General features: G+C 50.0%; 1 protein-coding gene across 1 annotated transcript in view; it reads right to left on the reverse strand.

Moving 5' to 3' along the window:
* Positions 1–18635, reverse strand: part of LOC140205422 (uncharacterized) — a 38113-nt gene extending 19478 nt beyond the window's left edge. The window contains exons 1-3 of the mRNA XM_072273021.1: positions 18521–18635; positions 9132–9458; positions 2154–2263 (exon numbers count right to left, since the gene is read on the reverse strand). Coding sequence (XP_072129122.1) covers positions 2154–2263; positions 9132–9458; positions 18521–18572 — 489 coding nt within the window. The 5' untranslated portion in view covers positions 18573–18635. The remainder of the gene's footprint in view (positions 1–2153; positions 2264–9131; positions 9459–18520) is intronic.
* Between the last annotated feature and the right edge of the window lie 358 nt (positions 18636–18993).

Consider the following 18993-nt stretch of genomic DNA (forward strand, 5'->3'; position numbering starts at 1 on the left):
CTGGAGCCCGTCTTCAGCCAATTCCCTTCACTCTGGGAGACATCACAAGGCAGCTGAGAGACGGGATGGGGAACGGACAGCTCCCAGCGGAGTACTGGAGTTCTGCTCTGCACTGTTACACTCGGCACTGCACCGCTGACACGCTAACGTAAGGCACCCACTCACTCTTTACTCGATCACCGCTGCCCGGACTGGATTTCACTGGGACCTCCTGGGCCAACGTGTGTCGCGGAGAGTCGAGCTCCAGGGCTGAGGTGCGAGTCACGGTCCCCGATGTCAAGACAGCGATGGGCTGATTGTGGCTCCACAGAGCCCTGAGAAATCCGAGCAATGGGTACCAATGGGAAAACACGGCGATGTTTGGAGTCTGTCCACGGGACGGGGGTTGTGGTTGTGGGCCAGTCCTCCATCAGTGGACTACCTCCACCCTCTGTCACTGGGCCCCTCCATTACTCTATCTCTTCTAACTCAGCCACTGGGACACCAGCTCCTCCATCCTCTCTCACTGGGCTTCCCTACCTCCTCTATCCTGGGCCCTCCACCCCCTCCATCACTGGACCACCTCTACCTCCTCCGTCATCACTGGGCCGTCCATCCTCTCTCACTGGGCTTCCCTACCTCCTCCATCTCTGGTCCCTCCATCCCCTCCATCACTGGTTCCCCTACGTCCCCCATCACTGGTCCCTCCATCCCCTCCATCACTGGTTCCCCTGCCTCCCCATCACTGGTCCCTCCATCCCCTCCATCACTGGTTCCTCTACCTCCCCCATCACTGGTACCCCCCTTCCTCCCCCATCACTGGTACCCCCTTCCTCCCCCAGCACTGGTACCTGCCCTTCCTCCCGCATCACTGGGCCCCCTACCTCCTCCGTCTCTGCTCCCTCCATCCCCTCCATCACTGGTTCCCCTGCCTCCCCATCACTGGTCCCTCCATCACCAGGCCACCTCTACCTCCCCCATCTCTGGTCCCCCCTTCCTCCCCCATCACTGGTACCCCCTTCCTCCCCCATCACTGGGCCCCCTACCTCCTCCATCTCTGGTCCCCCCTTCCTCCCCCATCTCTGGTCCCCCCTTCCTCCCCCATCACTGGGCCCCCTACCTCCTCCATCTCTGCTCCCTCCATCCCCTCCAGTGCGCCATCTTCGGGTGAAAAATGATATCGTGTCTGTTAAATAGGGGCCGTGGACAATTCTGATTTGATGGAGATGGACATGAAAGCACAGAGGAACACCTGGAGAAATTTCTGAAATGCCCATTCGCTGCTGTCATTACTGCGTGTTTGGGAATCTTTCGGAGGGTAGGCCTCAAAATCCATGGCCTTGCCTGATTTTGGCGACCGAGAAGGAGGTTGAATGGCTCGGACAGAGATGGCGCTTAGTACTCGGTGTCGGAGAGCTGATCAGAGCTCGAAATTTTCGGATGACTCAGAGTCGGACTGTGGTCGGGTATGGCAGGGAGAGTTTTTCTTCCTTCTCCCGTCTGCGTGAGATGTGGGACACTTGAGAGACTTTGAACTTTACTGTGCTCACGGACTTCTTCATCAAGTTATGGTATTGTTACACTGTTTGTAAGTATATGTTATAATTATGTGGTTTTGTCAGTTTTTTCAGTGTTGGTCTGTCCTGTGTTTTGTGATATCACACCGGAGGAAATAATGTATCATTTCTTAATGCATGCATTACTAAATGACAATAAAAGAGGACTACGTGTCTTCATAATCTATCATTGGTCCTCCCTATCTCTCCCATCACTGGTCTCTCCACCCCCGGGTCACCTCTACCTCCTCCATCACTGGGCTTCCCCTATCCCCCTCCATCATCGGGGTCCAAGTGCATAGATCCCTCCAAGTTACTCCTCGAGTTGATAGGTTGTTTAGGAAGGCATATTGGGTGTTGGCCTTCATTAGTCAGGGAATTGAGTTCCAGAACCATGAGGTAATGTTTTATCTCTGGTTAGACCACAGGAGTATTGTGTTCATTGCTGCTTGCCTCTTTATAAAAAGGATGTGAAAGCTTTAAAGAAGGGCCAGAGGAAATTTACCAGGATGCTGCCTGGATTAGAGACCAAATTTTATGAGAAAAAGTTGAAAGAGCTCTATATCAGAGTGCAGATATCAGCTGTGGGTGGTATCACCACCCCACAATCCTACTGACCTTCCCTTTGACGAGCACGATCACTGTGACGGACACACTGTAGACCGCCAGGGCTGTGGAGATCCCCATTACTGTATACTTCGACGTCTGATGCTGAGGCTGCACGCTTGCTGCAATTATAAAGCAAAACACTGCAGACGCTGACAATCTGAAATAAAAACGAAGTGGTGGAAACACCCGGCAGGTCAGGCAGCGTCTGCGAAAAGAGACAGCGTTGATGTTCCAGGTTGGCCGTTAGCTATTCCTCTCTCCACAGCCGCTGCCAGACCTGACGGGTTCTTCCAGCATTCCTGCTTTATTTCTTACTTGCTGTGCCTGCTTTACCAAATGGACAAATACCATGAAGTGATGCACTTTGGAAGATCGAACTCGTAGGTTAGTGGCAGTGCAGGGAGGCGACTTGTTAGAGGGGTGTAAGATCATGAGAGGCGGGGTGAACAGAGTGGCCAGCCAGCACCTTTTATCCCAGGGCAGCAATGGCCAATGTCAGTGAATGGAGGAAAGTACAGGGGGGAATATCAGAGGTAGGACATTTTTGTTTAAGGCACAGAGAGTGGTAGGTGCCAGCAGGAACACACCGCCAGGGATTGTGGTGAAGGCTGATACAGTAGGCGACTCTTAGACAGGAGCATGGAGGGTCATGGGGTGTGTAGTTTGATTGTGGAATAGGATTATACAGCTTAGTGAAATATTGGGGGCTGAAGGTCCCACACTGTGTTGTATCATTCTATTTTGTATGGACTGTGCCACACATTCCCTGGTGGGAGTGCACTAAAATCCGAGCTGTGTGAAGCTTTGTCAAGGCCCATGTAGATCTCATCCAACTATCAACTTCAGAAACTCAGCAGTTAAACACAATCTCTCCCTAACAAAGCAGGCTGGCTTTCCCCTGACTAAAGCGTCAGCCTGTGTCTCTCCACAGGATGGCTGATTCCTCCGTCACAGTTAATCCCAACTGAGCCATACCTTCCCTCGTGGCTAACCAGCGACTCTTCCTCTCCATGGCAACGGGCTCCGCGTGACCCAGGCCTCTCCGAACTCAAGGTGAGTTCCAGCCAATCGCAAACGTATCAATGCACAAAGTAGGCCCCTCGGCCCCTCAAGCTCTGCTATTCTGGTCCCATAGTAAACCATCACCCCTTTGCTGAACAATAATTCTTCTACCTGTATTGTAAAAATATTCAAACGTGGCTTCAACCAGTGTTAAAAGAAATGTGGCAACAATGAAAGGTACCAAGAAAACAAAATCACACCATTCCTGCCTTAAGCGGGTCACCCTTTAGCGTTAAATAGCGACGCCCAGTCAAGATTCTACCTTATGAAGAAACACCCGCTGCACATCTGCCCAACAAGATCTCTCGCGCTCTGAAATAATTCTGCCAGGTCCTCTCTACTGTAAAACACTAAAAAGTACAATGACAGCCTGGTTAGTGTTTTCTCATAAGATGATCCATCCCTTCCACATCACAGTCCAGTAAACATTCGACTGTTTCCAAAACATTAACTTCATTCTTCAGTGAGGAGAGCAATGCAGCGCACAGTACTGCAGACGTGCTCTTGCTGGTGTAACTGAAACATAACCTCACTACCTCTGCTATTTACATAATAATCCACCTGCTACTATCGTCCAACTCCACCCCCTCCTCTCCTCACCTGGTACAACCTGCCCTTCATCTTTTCCTCCTCCTCAGTCCGCCAATCACCCCTCCCCCCCACTTCTCCACTGCACGCGGGCCATCTCATGCCTCCACTCTTAATCCCTTCGTAGGGTTTCCTTGTGGAACGTTGACAATTCCTACCCTCCCACCCCCCCACAGATGCTGCTCAACCCGCTGAACAGTTCCTCCAGCAAACACCAGGAACTCTGCAGATGCTGGAAATTCAAGCAACACACATCAAAGTTGCTGGTGAACGCAACAGGCCAGGCAGCATCTCTAGGAAGAGGTACAGTCGATGTTTCGGGCCGAGACCCTTCATCAGGACACGGCCCCATTCTGATATCTATCCACGGCCTCCTGTACTGTAAAGATGAAACCACACTCAGGCTGGACGAACAACACCTTATATTCTGTCTGGGTAGCCTCCAACCTGATGGCATGAACATTGACTTCTCTAACTTCCACTAATGCCCCACCTCCCCCTCGTACCCCATCCGTTATTTATTTATATACACACATTCTTTCTCTCTCTCTCCTTTTTCTCCCTCTGTTCCTCTCACTATACCCCTTGCCCATCCTCTGGGTTCCCCCCGCTTTTTCCTTCTCCCTGGGCCTCCTGTCCCATGATCCTCTCATATCCCTTTTGCCAATCACCTGTCCAGCTCTTGGCTCCATTCCTCCCCCTCCTGTCTTCTCCTATCATTTTGGATCTCCCCCTCCCCCTCCCACTTTCAAATCTCTTACTAGATCTCAGCCTGAAACGTCGACTGTACCTCTTCCTAGAGATGCTGCCTGGCCTGCTGCGTTCACCAGTTCCTCCAGCAGTTTGTTTGTTGCTGCAGTTTCCAGCATCTGCATCCTTTCTTACTCAAGTATTCAGTTACCCTAACAGTAAAGGAGAATGTTCAGTAACTTTCCTGATTTTTGCTGTACCTGTGTACCAGCCTTTTGTGACTTGTGCACCAGTACTACTACGTTGATTCAGGCCTAGGGGGCCGGCATTGGGCACGATGACGGACCCTCCACTTCTCCCTCTCCCTCATCAGTGTGTTCGGTTCATCTACATTAGCTGCGCCGCTGTCTTCTAGGAGCGTGTTGACCATAGTCTTGGGAGGGCGCCCAGGGTTCATCCTCCCGTGCTTAGGCTCCCATATGATGACTAGGCTGGCAGGTAGCTCGGGGTGGCGTAGACAGTGCCCCGCTAGTTGCAGTCTTCTCGCCTCGATTTTAGTGGTGAGCATCGGTAGGTTGTTATAGAGCTCAATGTTCGTCATGTGCTGTTGCCAACTCACGTCAAGAGCCATCCGGAGCATTCGTGTATAGCAACCATCTACAGACTTTCACATCGTCCTGGTGAGTGTCCATGTCTCGCATCCGTATGTGAGAATGGACTCTATGACTGCTATGAAAATCCTCTTTTTAAGCTCTCTAGGTCAGGTTCAACTTCCAGATTTCCTTCATGTCATTCCTAGCCCTCCACGCCAGCACCTTCCATGCACCAGTATTCCTAGAATACTCTCTCTCTCTCTCTCTGAGCTCTGAAATCTCTCACCATTTGGATAATATATATTTGTTTTATTATTCCTGTCAAAAATGATAATTTGAATTATCCCATATTATATTTGCCCACTTACTTAACCCATCTATATCCCCCTATGTATATCCCCTTCACTCCTACCTTTATAAGATCAGCAAATTCTATCTTGAGTGCCTTCATCTAGGTTATCACAATACATGGTTCAAAGTGGAGTCTTCATCACCACTGTCTGTGGCACACCTTGCCCAGCTTCCTTTCTATGCCACCAGTGCCTCTTTTTGCCACGTGTTTCAACACGGCTGAGAAGCCATTAATGTGGCATCCTTCGAGTGCCCTCTGCAAGTCCATGTATGTCCATTGCATTAACTGCAACAGCTCAGTCCGTCACCTCATCAAAAAACTCCTACCAAGCGGGTCAGGCAATTCCTCCTCAACAAATCTATGCTGTCTTACTTCAGTATCCATTTTCAACCATGTGACTATCAATCCTACCCGCCTAGATGAAGGGTCCCAACTCAAAACATTGACCGTCCATTTCCCTCCACAGATGCTGCCTGACCCACTGAGTTCCACCAGAGATGGGTGTGCTGCCTTTGGGGAGGGTTCAGAGGAGGTTCACAAGAGTGATCCAGGGAATGAAAGGGTTAACGTATGAGGAGTAATTGATGGCTCTGGGCATGTACTCGCTGGAGTTTAGAAGAATAAGGAGGAGACCGATTGAATATTGAAAGGCTTAGATAGAATGGGCGTGGAGAGGATGTTTCCTATAGTGGGCGTGTTTAGGACCAGAGCACACAGCCTCAAAATAGAAGGATATCCCTTTAGAACAGAGATGAAGAGGAATTTCTTTAGCAATCTGTGGAATTCATTGCCATAGATGGCTGTGGAAGCCAAGTCATTGGTTATATTTAAAGTGGAGTTTGGTAGGTTCTTGGTGAGTAAAAAGTTACATAGTCATAGTCATAGTCATACTTTATTGATCCCGGGGGAAATTGGTTTTCGTTACAGTTGCACCATAAATAATAAATAGTAATAGAACTATAAATAGTTAAATAGTAATATGTAAATTATGCCAGTAAATTATGAAATAATTATGGGGAGAAGACAGGTGAATGGGGTTGAGAGGGCTAATAAATCAGCCATGACGGAATGGTGGACCAGACTCAGCTGGCCGAATAGCCTAATTCTGCTCCTATATCTTGTGGTCTTCCCCTAGCACTTGTTGTGTTGGTCCACTATGAAGCATCTGCAGTTTACTGACTACTGAACAAATCTTTACTCTTTTTTGAATAACGAGCAACATTCCAGCTACTTCAATTCTCTGACACTATTTCCATTACTGATGAGCACTGAAAGACTATGGCCAGTACACTTCCCTTAGAAGCGCAGGATACCTCCCCCACGGTCCTGCCGATTCACCTGCTTTAAATTTAGCCAATCTTTCTAATTCCTTTATGCCACCAATATTTAGCATACCCAGTGTCTCACCTATCTCCTGTTACATACCTCGTGGGTATCTTGTGACTGTCTTATGGCCATGATGTAATTGAGTATCTTGTGAGCATGATGTGATGGTCTTGTGATGGTGGGGTGATGTAATTTTCCCGCCAGTGTGAGGTCATGTGGTGACATATTCCCAACAGGTACTTAACTGGAAACCTCTGTTGTTATGCAGTTGATTCATTGTTTAATTCGTCAGTTACTCCGTCATGCTGCATATTCATCTCGTGATGCAGTTCATTTTAAAGTGCAGTTTAACTTTCTATTGTAAATCTAGTATTGGAGAGTGAAGAACTTACTACAGTACAGGAACCTGAAGGATTGAGTAAAGTTGGTGTCAATTGGTGGTTTCATAAAGGATCGACCTTATCGAGTCTCATTCAGAAATAGTGACCTACATCTGAGATAACTCCTGTAAGATCAGGAAGGTTTGTGCAGTGTTCATTTGCCAGGAAAGGGTCAGTTCCTTTAAGCCGTTTTTTTCCCTTCGTTGTGAATCCTTTGGACAGAATCAGCAGTAACGTCACGTCTTCGAAGAAATCCGTTCCCAGAGAAGTCTCTCCTTATTGACTGTGTAAATCACTTGGACTTTTGAATTAACATTTTAAGACTGTGTTCAAATTTACCATTTTAAGAACTGTTCCAGAGTTGCCGTATAGCAGATAACTTCTGGTTAAGTTAGTCGTTTGAATACTTTTCGCTATTGCTCAGCAGAGTTTAATAAATGTTTGTTTGTTTTTAAAACCTGACTCAATTCTATATTCATTGTTGCTGGTCACGTGACACTCCTTCATCACCACTAGTATGGTAGCAATCTCCGCCCTGGTGAAGTACTCATTTAATGCTGTCCTTGACATCCACCTACAAATCTCTATTTAATGGCCCCCCCCTTCTCCATATTCTATCCCTTTCTAGTTAAATGCAAATAGAACACATAGATTCTCATTTCTTTTGGCTGCTGATCTTTTCTCAATTCCTCCTCTAATCCCTCTTGTTTCAGTCTTCATGTCCCTTGGATTGTCTTAGACAATAGACAATAGGTGCAGGAGTAGGCCATTTGGCCCTTCAAGCCAGCACCGCCATTCACTGTGATCATGGCTGATCATCCACAATCAGTATCCAGTTCCTGCCTTATCCCCGTAACCTCTGATTCTGCTATCTTTAAGAGCTCTATCCAGCTCTTTCTTGAAAGCATCCAGAGACTTGGCCTCCACAGCCTTCTGGGGCAGAGCATTCCATATATCTACCACTCTCTGGGTGAAAAAGTTTTTCCTCGGCTCCGTTCTAAATGGCCTACCCCTTATTCTTAAACTGTGGCCTCTGGTTCTGGACTCACCCATCAGCGGGAACATGCTTCCTGCCTGCAGCGCGTCCAATCCCTTAATAACCTTATATGTTTCAATAAAATCCCCTCTCAACCTTCTAAATTCCAGAGTATACAAGCCCAGTCGCTCCAATCTTTCGACATATGACAGTTCCGCCATCCCGGGAATTAACCTTGTGAACCTACTCTGCACTCCCTCAATAGCAAGAATATCCTTCCTCAACAGTCAGCCTGGTTCTCATGAGTACTTGCAACCCTACTCATGTTGTAAGCACTCGTTAGATGTTTTATTTTCCTCGTCATCTCTTTCATCATCTAGGGAGCCCGGGCTTGCTTGTCCTTCCTTTGCCACTCAAGGGAATGTGTTCCGACTGTACCGGAAACACCTCTTCCTTAAACAGCATCCTTGTTCTGTTACAGTTTGACCTGTCAACCTTTGGTCTCAGTTATACTAGGCTCTAGGACTACTCCAATTGAAACTGGCCTTTAATTATTTTTACTTTTTTTTATGATCACTCTTGCCTAAGTGCTCCCCTTGAAGAATCTCCCTCCCCAGAACCAGGATGGCCTGGAGCCAAAACATTAACAGTCCATTTCCCTCCACAGATGCTGCCCGGTCCACTGAGTTCCTCTAGCTCCTTTTGTGTTGCTCCAGATTTCTTCACCTGTGGTTCCTTGTGTTTTTTGTCAATGCCTGCTTCTTTGTTGGATCAGAAACATACTGTTCCAGGAAACCATCCTAGACACATTTTAGAAGCTCTTCACTCTCTCTGTATGTAACACTATTACTAATCTGGTTTACATGGTGATAATTACAATCCCCCATCCTTGACAGCTTTTGCAACCTCTGTAATTTCTATGCTTTTCAGTTCATTTCTACCACTGCCACTTCTTGGGAATTCATTAAACACATGGTCCATTTCTTCATTGCTTCCCTCTGCCCAAGGGCCAGTACTTACCCACCACGTATAATAAGGTCCCTGCCCCATTGAAGAGTGTGGACTGGATTTTCATGGCACAGTAATACATCCCACCGTAGTTTGTGCCCTTCACAGTCAGATTCCATTCCTTAATTGCTTTCGGAGGAACAGAGTCCATGGAACTTTGCAGAATGTTGGAGGGCGTATCCTTGTAGAGCAGCATGATGACAGAGATGGCCTTTCTCAGGGGTGCTGATTTGTTGGTGCTTTCACATTTATACTCATACTGGAAGCTCACTTCTTCATTCACCACTGCGACAGTGATCAGCTGTTTCTGGTTGATTTTGCAAGTCAGTTGTGTCTGACCTGTAACGTCCAAACATAGAGTCAGAGAGAGTCGAGGGTTGGGCGGGGTGGGGAAGTCAGAGACAGTTGGAGAGAGTCGGGGAGAATCAGAAAGTCGGGGAGAGTCAGAAAGAGTCAGGAAGAGACAGGGAGAGTCAGGGAGAGATAGGGAGAGTCAGATAGAGTCAGGGAGAGTTGGGGAGAGTCAGGGAGAGACGGGGAGAGATGGGGAGAGATAGGGAGAGTCAGGGAGAGATGGGGAGAGTCAGATAGAGTCAGGGAGAGACGGGGAGAGATGGGGAGAGACAAGGAGAGTCAGGGAGAGATGGGGAGAAATGGGGAGAGTCAGGGAGAGATGGGGAGAGTCAGACAGAGTCAGGGAGAGTTGGGGAGAGTCAGGGAGAGATGGGGAGAGATGGGGAGAGTCGGGAGAGATGGGGAGAGTCAGAGAGAGATGAGGAGAGACAGAGAGAGTCAGGGAGAGTTGGGGAGAGATGGGGAGAGTCAGGGAGAGACAGGGAGAGTCAGAGAGAGATGGGGAGAGACAGGGAGAGTCAGGGAGAGATGGGGAGAGACGGGGAGAGTCAGGGAGAGTCGGGAGAGATGGGGAGAGACGGGGAGAGATGGGGAGAGACGGGGAGAGTCGGGAGAGGGGGAGAGACGGGGAGAGTTCGGAGAGAGAGAGAGTCAGGGAGAGATGGGGAGAGATGGGGAGAGACAGAGAGAGTCAGGGAGAGATGGGGAGAGACAGAGAGAGATGGGGAGAGTCAGGAAGAGACAGGAAGAGATGAGGAGAGACAGAGAGAGTCAGGGAGAGATGGGGAGAGTCAGAGAGAGATGGGGAGAGACAGAGAGAGTCAGGGAGAGTTGGGAGAAATGGAGGGAGAGATGGGGAGAGACAGGGAGAGATGGGAGAGTCAGACAGAGTCAGGGAGAGTTGGGGAGAGTCAGGGAGAGATGGGGAGAGACGGGGAGAGTCGGGGAGAGTCGGGAGAGATGGGGAGAGATGGGGAGAGATGGGGAGATTTGGGGAGAGACGGTGAGAGATGGGGAGAGTCGAGAGAGATGGGGAGAGACGGGGAGAGTCGGGAGAGATGGGGAGAGATGGGGAGAGTCGGGAGAGAGAGAGAGAGAGATGGGGAGAGTCAGGGAGAGACAGGAAGAGATGAGGAGAGACAGAGAGAGTCAGGGAGAGATGGGGAGAGTCAGAGAGAGATGGGGAGAGACAGAGAGAGTCAGGGAGAGTTGGGAGAAATGGGGAGAGACAGGGAGAGATGGGGAGAGACAGGGAGAGATGGGAGAGTCAGACAGAGTCAGGGAGAGTTGGGGAGAGTCAGGGAGAGATGGGGAGAGACGGGGAGAGTCGGGGAGAGTCGGGAGAGATGGGGAGAGATGGGGAGAGATGGGGAGATTTGGGGAGAGACGGTGAGAGATGGGGAGAGTCGAGAGAGATGGGGAGAGACGGGGAGAGTCGGGAGAGATGGGGAGAGATGGGGAGAGTCGGGAGAGAGAGAGAGAGAGATGGGGAGAGTCAGGGAGAGACAGGAAGAGATGAGGAGAGACGGAGAGAGTCAGGGAGAGATGGGGAGAGTCAGAGAGAGATGGGGAGAGACAGAGAGAGTCAGGGAGAGTCGGGAGAAATGGGGAGAGACGGGGAGAGATGGGGAGAGACAGGGAGAGATGGGAGAGTCAGACAGAGTCAGGGAGAGTTGGGGAGAGTCAGGGAGAGATGGAGAGAGTCAGATAGAGTCAGGGAGAGTTGGGGAGAGTCAGGGAGAGTCAGGGAGAGATGGGGAGAGACAGGGAGAGTCAGGGAGAGATGGGGAGAGACGGGGAGAGTCGGGGAGAGTCGGGAGAGATGGGGAGAGTTGGGGAGAGACGGGGAGAGATGGGGAGAGTCGGGAGAGGGGGAGAGACGGGGAGAGTTGGGAGAGAGAGAGAGTCAGGGAGAGATGGGGAGAGATGGGGAGAGATGGGGAGAGACAGAGAGAGATGGGGAGAGTCAGGAAGAGACAGGAAGAGATGAGGAGAGACAGAGAGAGTCAGGGAGAGATGGGGAGAGTCAGAGAGAGATGGGGAGAGACAGAGAGAGTCAGGGAGAGTTGGGAGAAATGGGGAGAGACAGGGAGAGATGGGAGAGTCAGACAGAGTCAGGGAGAGTTGGGGAGAGTCAGGGAGAGATGGGGAGAGACGGGGAGAGTCGGGGAGAGTCAGGAGAGATGGGGAGAGATGGAGAGAGATGGGGAGAGTTGGGGAGAGATGGTGAGAGATGGGGAGAGTCGAGAGAGATGGGGAGAGACGGGGAGAGTCGGGAGAGATGGGGAGAGATGGGGAGAGTTGGGAGAGAGAGAGAGAGATGGGGAGAGTCAGGGAGAGACAGGAAGAGATGAGGAGAGACAGAGAGAGTCAGGGAGAGATGGGGAGAGTCAGAGAGAGATGAGGAGAGACAGAGAGAGTCAGGGAGAGTCGGGAGAAATGGGGAAAGACGGGGAGAGATGGGGAGAGACAGGGAGAGATGGGAGAGTCAGACAGAGTCAGGGAGAGTTGGGGAGAGTCAGGGAGAGATGGGGAGAGTCAGATAGAGTCAAGGAGAGTTGGGGAGAGTCAGGGAGAGACGGGGAGAGATGGGGAGAGACAGGGAGAGTCAGGGAGAGTCAGGGAGAGATGGGGAGAGATGAGGAGAGATGGGGAGAGTCGGGAGAGATGGGGAGAGATGGGGAGAGATGGGGAGAGTCAGGGAGAGATGGGGAGAGACAGGGAGAGATGGGAAGAGACAGGGAGAGTCAGGGAGAGATGGGGAGAGACAGGGAGAGTTGGGGAGAGTCAGGGAGAGACGGGGAGAGATGGGGAGAGACGGGGAGAGTCAGGGAGAGATGGGGAGAGACGGGGAGAGTCAGGGAGAGATGGGGAGAGACGGGGAGAGATGGGGAGAGTCAGAGAGAGATGAGGAGAGATAGAGAGAGTCAGGGAGAGTCGGGGAGAGTCAGGGAGAGATGGGGAGAGATGGGGAGAGACGGGGAGAGTCAGGGAGAGATGGGGAGAGACGGGGAGAGTCAGGGAGAGATGGGGAGAGACGCGGAGAGATGGGAGAGTCAGGAGAGATGGGGAGAGATGGGGAGAGTCGGGGAGAGTCGAGAGAGATGGGGAGAGACAGAGAGAGTCAGGGAGAGATGAGGAGAGACAGAGAGAGTCAGGAGAGACAGAGAGAGATGGGGAGAGTCAGGGAGAGACAGGAAGAGACAGGGAGAGACAGAGAGAGTCAGGGAGAGATGGGGAGAGTCAGAGAGAGATGGGGAGAATCAGAGAGAGAAGGGGAGAGACGGAGAGAGTCGGGGCAGTCGGGAGAGATGGGGAGAGATGGGGAGAGGCGGGGAGAGATGGGGAGAGACAGGGAGAGATGGGGAGAGACAGAGAGAGTCAGGGAGAGACAGGGAGAGATGGGGAGAGATGGGGAGAGATGGGGAGAGTTGGGGAGAGATGGGGAGAGATGGGGAGAGACAGAGAGAGATGGGGAGAGTCAGGAAGAGACAGGAAGAGACGGGGAGAGACAGAGAGAGTCAGGGAGAGATGGGGAGAGTCAGAGAGAGTCAGGGAGAGACAGGGAGAGATGGGGAGAGATGGGAAGAGACAGAGAGAGTCAGGGAGAGACAGGGAGAATGGGGAGAGATGGGGAGAGACGGGGAGAGTCAGGGAGAGATGGGGAGAGATGGGGAGAGATGGGGAGAGACGGGGAGAGATGGGGTGAGACGGGGAGAGACGGGGAGAGACGGAGAGTCAGGGAGAGATGGGGAGAGTCAGGGAGAGACGCGGAGAGTCAGGAGAGATGGGAGAGACAGAGAGAGTCAGGGAGAGATGGAGAGAGATGGGGAGAGTCAGGGAGAGATGGGGAGAGATGAGAAGAGATGGGGAGAGTCGGGGAGAGATGGGGAGAGACAGAGAGAGTCAGGGAGAGATGGGGAGAGACAGAGAGTCTGGGAGAGTCAGGAAAATTTAGAGAGTTGGGACAACAGTCCATGTCCCTCTACTCCCAGCCTGTCTGTGTGCCTGCCTAAATATGTCTTAAACATCACCATTACATGGGTTCCACGACCACCCATGTGTGCGTTCCATGCACCTCCCACTCTGTGTAAAGCAGAACTTTAACAACCCCCCCCCCCACTCCCAGCTCAAAGCTAAGCCCTCTATTATTTGATATCAGTACCTTACGATAAAGAAGACTCTGACTGTCTACCCCAGGGGTTCCCGACCTGGGGTATTTGGATCCCTTGCTTAATGGCATTGGTCCAAGGCATAAAAAAGTTTGAGTGCCCCTCGTCTACTGTACCTACGCCTCTCGTAATTGTGCAAACTTCTATCAGGTCGACCCCTCAGCCTCCTGCACTCTGGAGAAAGGCAAGCCAGGGATGGCTGATCTCTCCGTTTTGCTAACATTCTCAATTCAGACAGCGTCCAAGAGAAGCCCTGCTGCACCCTCTCCAAATACTCCACCTCCCTCCTGTAATGCAGTGACCAGAATTGTAGGCAGTAATCCAGGTGTGGCCTGAACCTATCGAACGCTGAAAGCCCTTGACAGAGTGGATGTGGAGAGGATGTTTCCTATGGTGGGAGGGCCTAAGGCCAGAGGACAACCTCAGAATGGAGGGATGTCCTTTTAGCATGGAGACAAGGAGCAAAATCTTTAGCCAGAGAGTGGTGAATCTGTGGAATTCTTTGCCACGGGCGGTTGTGGAGGTCAAATCTTTATGTATATTTAAGGCAGTGGTTGATAGGTTCTTGATGGTCAGGGCGTGAAGGGATACGGAGAGAACGGAGGAGATTGGGGCTGAGAGGAAAAATGGATCAGCCAAGATGAGATAACAGCGCAGACTCAATGGGCCAAATGGCCTGATTCTACACCTATATCTTATGGTCTAAGCAAAGTGTTATGCAGCCTGAAGAAGGGTCTCAGCTCGAAATGTCGACTGTTTATTCATTTTCATGGATGCTACCTGACTTGCTGAGTTCCTCCAGCATTTTGTGTGTATTGCTTCTCTACCACAATGTTCACTTCTACCTCAAGATCCCTCTGTTCATCAATGTTCTTCAGGGTCCTGCCCTTTACAGTTATCATCATCACTATGTGCCGTGTGGTATGACATCATCATTATGTGCTGTGTTGTATGATGTGGACAAGTCGTATGACATCATCATGTGCTGTGGGCAAGCATGGTCTTGACCATGATTGTCCTTGGCAGTTTTTTTCCTACAGAAGTGGTTTGCCATTGCCTTTATCTGGCCAGTGTCTTTACCAGACAGGTGACCCCTGCCACTATCAAAACTCTTCAGAGATTGTCTGCCTGGCATCAGTGGTTTCATAACTAGGACTTGTGATATGCACCACCTGCTCCCACGGCTTCACGTGACCCCGATTGGGGGCTAAGCAGGTGCTACACTTTGCCCAAGGGTGACCTGCAGGCTAGCGGCGGGAAGGAGCACCTCACACCCCCTTTGGCAGAGACATACCTTCACCCCAGCACCCAAGTCCTTTAACATTACAGTATATGTATGTTTTACCAGTGTTTCATAAATCTGAAAAATATTGTCCCAACTTGTGGCTAACTTGAGGGAATATCCCAACTAAGACCATCTCATAGAGTCAGAGAGGGATAGAGAATGTAGGCCCTTTGGCCCACCAAGTCAACGTTGACCATCAATCTTCCATCTGCCCTAAACCATTTCATTTTCCAGCAGGTCAAAGGTCGTAGAGCCATGTTTGCTCCCTAATCTGGGGTCAGGTTTCCTTCCCCAGCACCAGCTAAGGGGTGGGGAATGACTTCCATTGAACCCTGCTCAGGTACAATGGGGCAGGGAGAGACACCAAATCCAACCCCCTCCCACCCGCAGGGTACCTGTCATCTCTCGTCCTTCCATGGGCTCGACTTAAATTGGGCCCCAGGATAAGGGTGACTTCTGTGCCCGTGAACTGTGTGTGACGTACAGTGCCATAGATTTTGTGTATGTTTTCAGATAGTATGGTCTCGGCAGAGCCCTGATCTCAACATCGTCGAGGCTGTCTGAGGTTTCCTGGACTGACAGAAGCAAGCGAGACAGCCAAAGTCTGCAGAAGAACTATGGCAAGTTCTCCAAATGCTTGGAACAACCTACCAGCTGATTTTCATGTAAAACTGCACGACAGCGCACCTGAGAATTGACGTGGTTTCAAAGGCAAAGAGTGGTCACACCAAATATTCATTTGATTTAATTTATTACTGTTTACTGCTCTTTATGGTAATTTTTTAATACTTAGAAACTTTTGTATTATTTTTGAAAACATCTTCATTTTGGAGATTTTTTTTTATGTGCGTCTGAGATTTTTTCATTCTACAGCAGTCCACCTCTGCACCAGATTAGGCAGTTTCTAGCAGTGTGGTACCTGAGCCCCCATATCTCAGGAAAGATGTGCTGGATCCAGAGAGGGTCCAGAGGACAAATGATTCCTGGAGTGAAAGGCTTAACAGCTGATGGGAGCTTTATGCTGACCCTGTGATTGCGGTCTCAGAGGCCAACGTAAGAACAGCTTTTGAGGGGGTGAACCTGTGCAAGGTATCTGGTCCTGGCCGTGTATCTGGTAGGGGACTGAAAACCTGTGCCAACCGACGTGCAGGAGTATTCAAGGACATCTTCAGTCTCTCACTGCTGCAGCCAGAGTTTCCCACCTGCTTCAAAAGTGCAACAATCATACCAGCGCCCAAGAAGAGCAGGGTGAGATGCCTCAATGCCCATCACCCTGAAGTGCGATGAAGTGCATTGAGAGGTGGGTCATCGTCAGATTCAACTCCTGCCTAAGCAAGAACCTGGACCCACTGCAATTTGCCTATCACCATAATAGGTCTACAGCAGATGCAGTCTCACCAGCTCCTCACTCTGCCTTCGATCACCTGGACAACAGCAATACTTATGTTAGACTGCTGTTGTTGACTACAGCTCAGCGTTCAACACCATCGTACCCTCGGTTCTAATCAAAAAGCTCCAAAACCTAGACCTCTGTACCTCCCTCTTGACTTCTTCATTGGGAGACCACAGTCTGGCAGATCGTAAATAACATCCCCTTCTCACTGGCCGTCAACACCAGTGCACCTCAAGGATGCATAGTCAACCCACTTCTCTAATCTCTCTATAGCCACAACTGTGTGGTTTGGCACAGTTCAAAGGCCATTTATAAATTTTCTAATTGTTGGCAGAATTTCAGATGGTGATGAGAAAGCGTACAGGGGTGAAGTCGATCAGCTGATTGAGTGGGTCCACAGCAACAGTCTTCCACTGGATGTCAATAAAGCCAAGATCAAGACCACACTAGTCCTGTTCGAGGGATCAGATGTGGAAAGGGTGGCCAGTTTCAAGTTCCTGGGTGTCAACATCTCCCAAGTTCCATCTTGGGCCCAAAATATTGACACAGTTACAAAGAAAGCACGACAGTGGCTCGATCTCATCGGGAGTCTGAGGGGACTTTATATGACACCGAAGACTTGGACATTTCTACAGGTGTAACAGGCGGAGCGTTCTAACTGGAGGCGTGACTGCGCAGCATCAGTAAAAGCTGCAGGAAGTTGCGAACTCAGCCAGCCCCACCATGGGCACCGGCCTCCCCAGCATCGAGGACATCTTCAAAAAGTGATGCCTTAAAAAAGATGGCATCCATCATTAAGAACCCCTGTCCCCCAGGACATGCCCTCTTGTCGTTGTCATCAAGGAGGAGGTATTGGAGCCCGAAGACATGTACTCAATGTTTTAGGAACAGCTTCTCAATATATTCTCGATACTTACTGCTTATTTGTTATTATTTTCTTTTTTGTACATTCTGCATATTAATTGTTTGCCATCTTATTGGTGCAGTCTTTAAGTGATTTGATTGTGTTTCTTGGATTTACTGTGTATGCAATAAAACGCATCTCAGGGTTGTACATGGTAACATACGTGTACCTTGAACTTTTCTTCTCCGCTCCCATCAGGTCTCTAAATGGACAATGAACTCGTGTGCACTGCCTGAATACTTTCTAAGCTCTCTTTTTGCACTACGTATTTAATTTTTTAAAAACATATTTCTACTGTAATTGATATTTTAAAATTATGTATTACAATGTACTGCTGGTGCAAAACTCCAACAAATTTCACTACATTTGTCAGTGATATTAACCCCGAACTTGATACACCTGGGTCAGTACCTGATGGAGTTCAGAAGGACGAAGGAGGGGGGTATCTACTGGACACCGAAAGATCTGGATAGATTGGACGTGGAGAGGATGTTACTAGGATCGGAGGGTACAGCCTCAGAATAAAGGGATGTCCTTTTAAAACCAAGAGCGTGGGGAACCTGAGGAACTAATTGCCACAGAGTGCCGTGGAGGCCAAATCATTTGGTGTATTTGAGGCAGAAATTGATGGGTTCTTGATCGGTAAGAGGGATTAGAGTTATAGGGAGGAGGGAAGATAATGAATTATTAATAAAATCAGTTATAATTGAATGGCAGAGCAGACTCGATGGGCCGAACAGCCTAATTTCGCTCCTGTATCTGCTGGAACGCATTCCGAGTGTGTGGGATGGTGCATGCCTTTATCAGCTCTAGGTCAGACTGCCCCAAGGCTTTCCAGCTTTTCTGTGTAAACACCAACCCAACCTCCACTGAGGACCCCTCTCTCACCATCGCCCCGCCCCAGCTGTCAGTTAGGTAACCCCTCAAATGATAATGTTCCCATTCTCCTCCTTTCTCTGTAACTCTGAGATGGCGGAATTGTCCCATTCCTTCACCACTGGCAGTGTGCTTGCCCTTAGCTGCTGAGAGACCTCCCCCCACTTCCTCCCAACGTCTGGACCTCCCTCTCCTTACATCTTCATCCCTCTCTCTCTGGCCACCTTGGAATCTAAGTCTTTGCTCAGCTGTCCTGTGTCTCTGTGCCCACCCCAATGTCACACACAATTTGTTCACCCACCCGTGGAAGTGCCCAGCAGACAGTTCTACCTTTCCTCTCCTGAGGGCGCCAAAAATCCGGATTTCCCAGGAACGTCCCCCGCCAAAAGACGCTCTGGCCCGAATGCTGATTCCTACCTTGCGGCAAGTAAAGCAGGAGACTGATGAGGATTCTCCCGGATAGGGACATTCTCCTGCCTTTCGCTGCTCACTTTGCTGGGAGTGCAAAGCAGGAAGCCTGCTGTTTGGTTGAGTTCCTCTTGTGGTTTGGATTTAGTCATAATTCAAACTGAAATTGAGCAACATCCCCTTCTCATCATGTGATGGTGCAGAGAACTTGGTTCTATTCCCCCCTGGCCACCTCAGCTTCCACCAGCCAGGCCTTCAGTTCCTCCTGTAGCCCAGGGGCCAGCTCTGGGGTGAGAGACAGTGCCTTCTCTACCCAGCCCTCGCGTTATCTGTGCGCCGGTCAGGGATGGGAAGGGCAGATGAAGCCTAAGTGGAACTGCTTGATCTCCTTGAACAGCTGCGGTGGCTGAGCCTTCATTGCGACCTGGAGAGCCGTGGCTCTGGACACCGGAAACAGGAGGCAGCCATTCAGCTCCTTGTGT

Source organism: Mobula birostris, chromosome 11 (assembly GCF_030028105.1).
Source record: "Mobula birostris isolate sMobBir1 chromosome 11, sMobBir1.hap1, whole genome shotgun sequence".
Lineage (NCBI taxonomy): Eukaryota > Metazoa > Chordata > Chondrichthyes > Myliobatiformes > Myliobatidae > Mobula > Mobula birostris.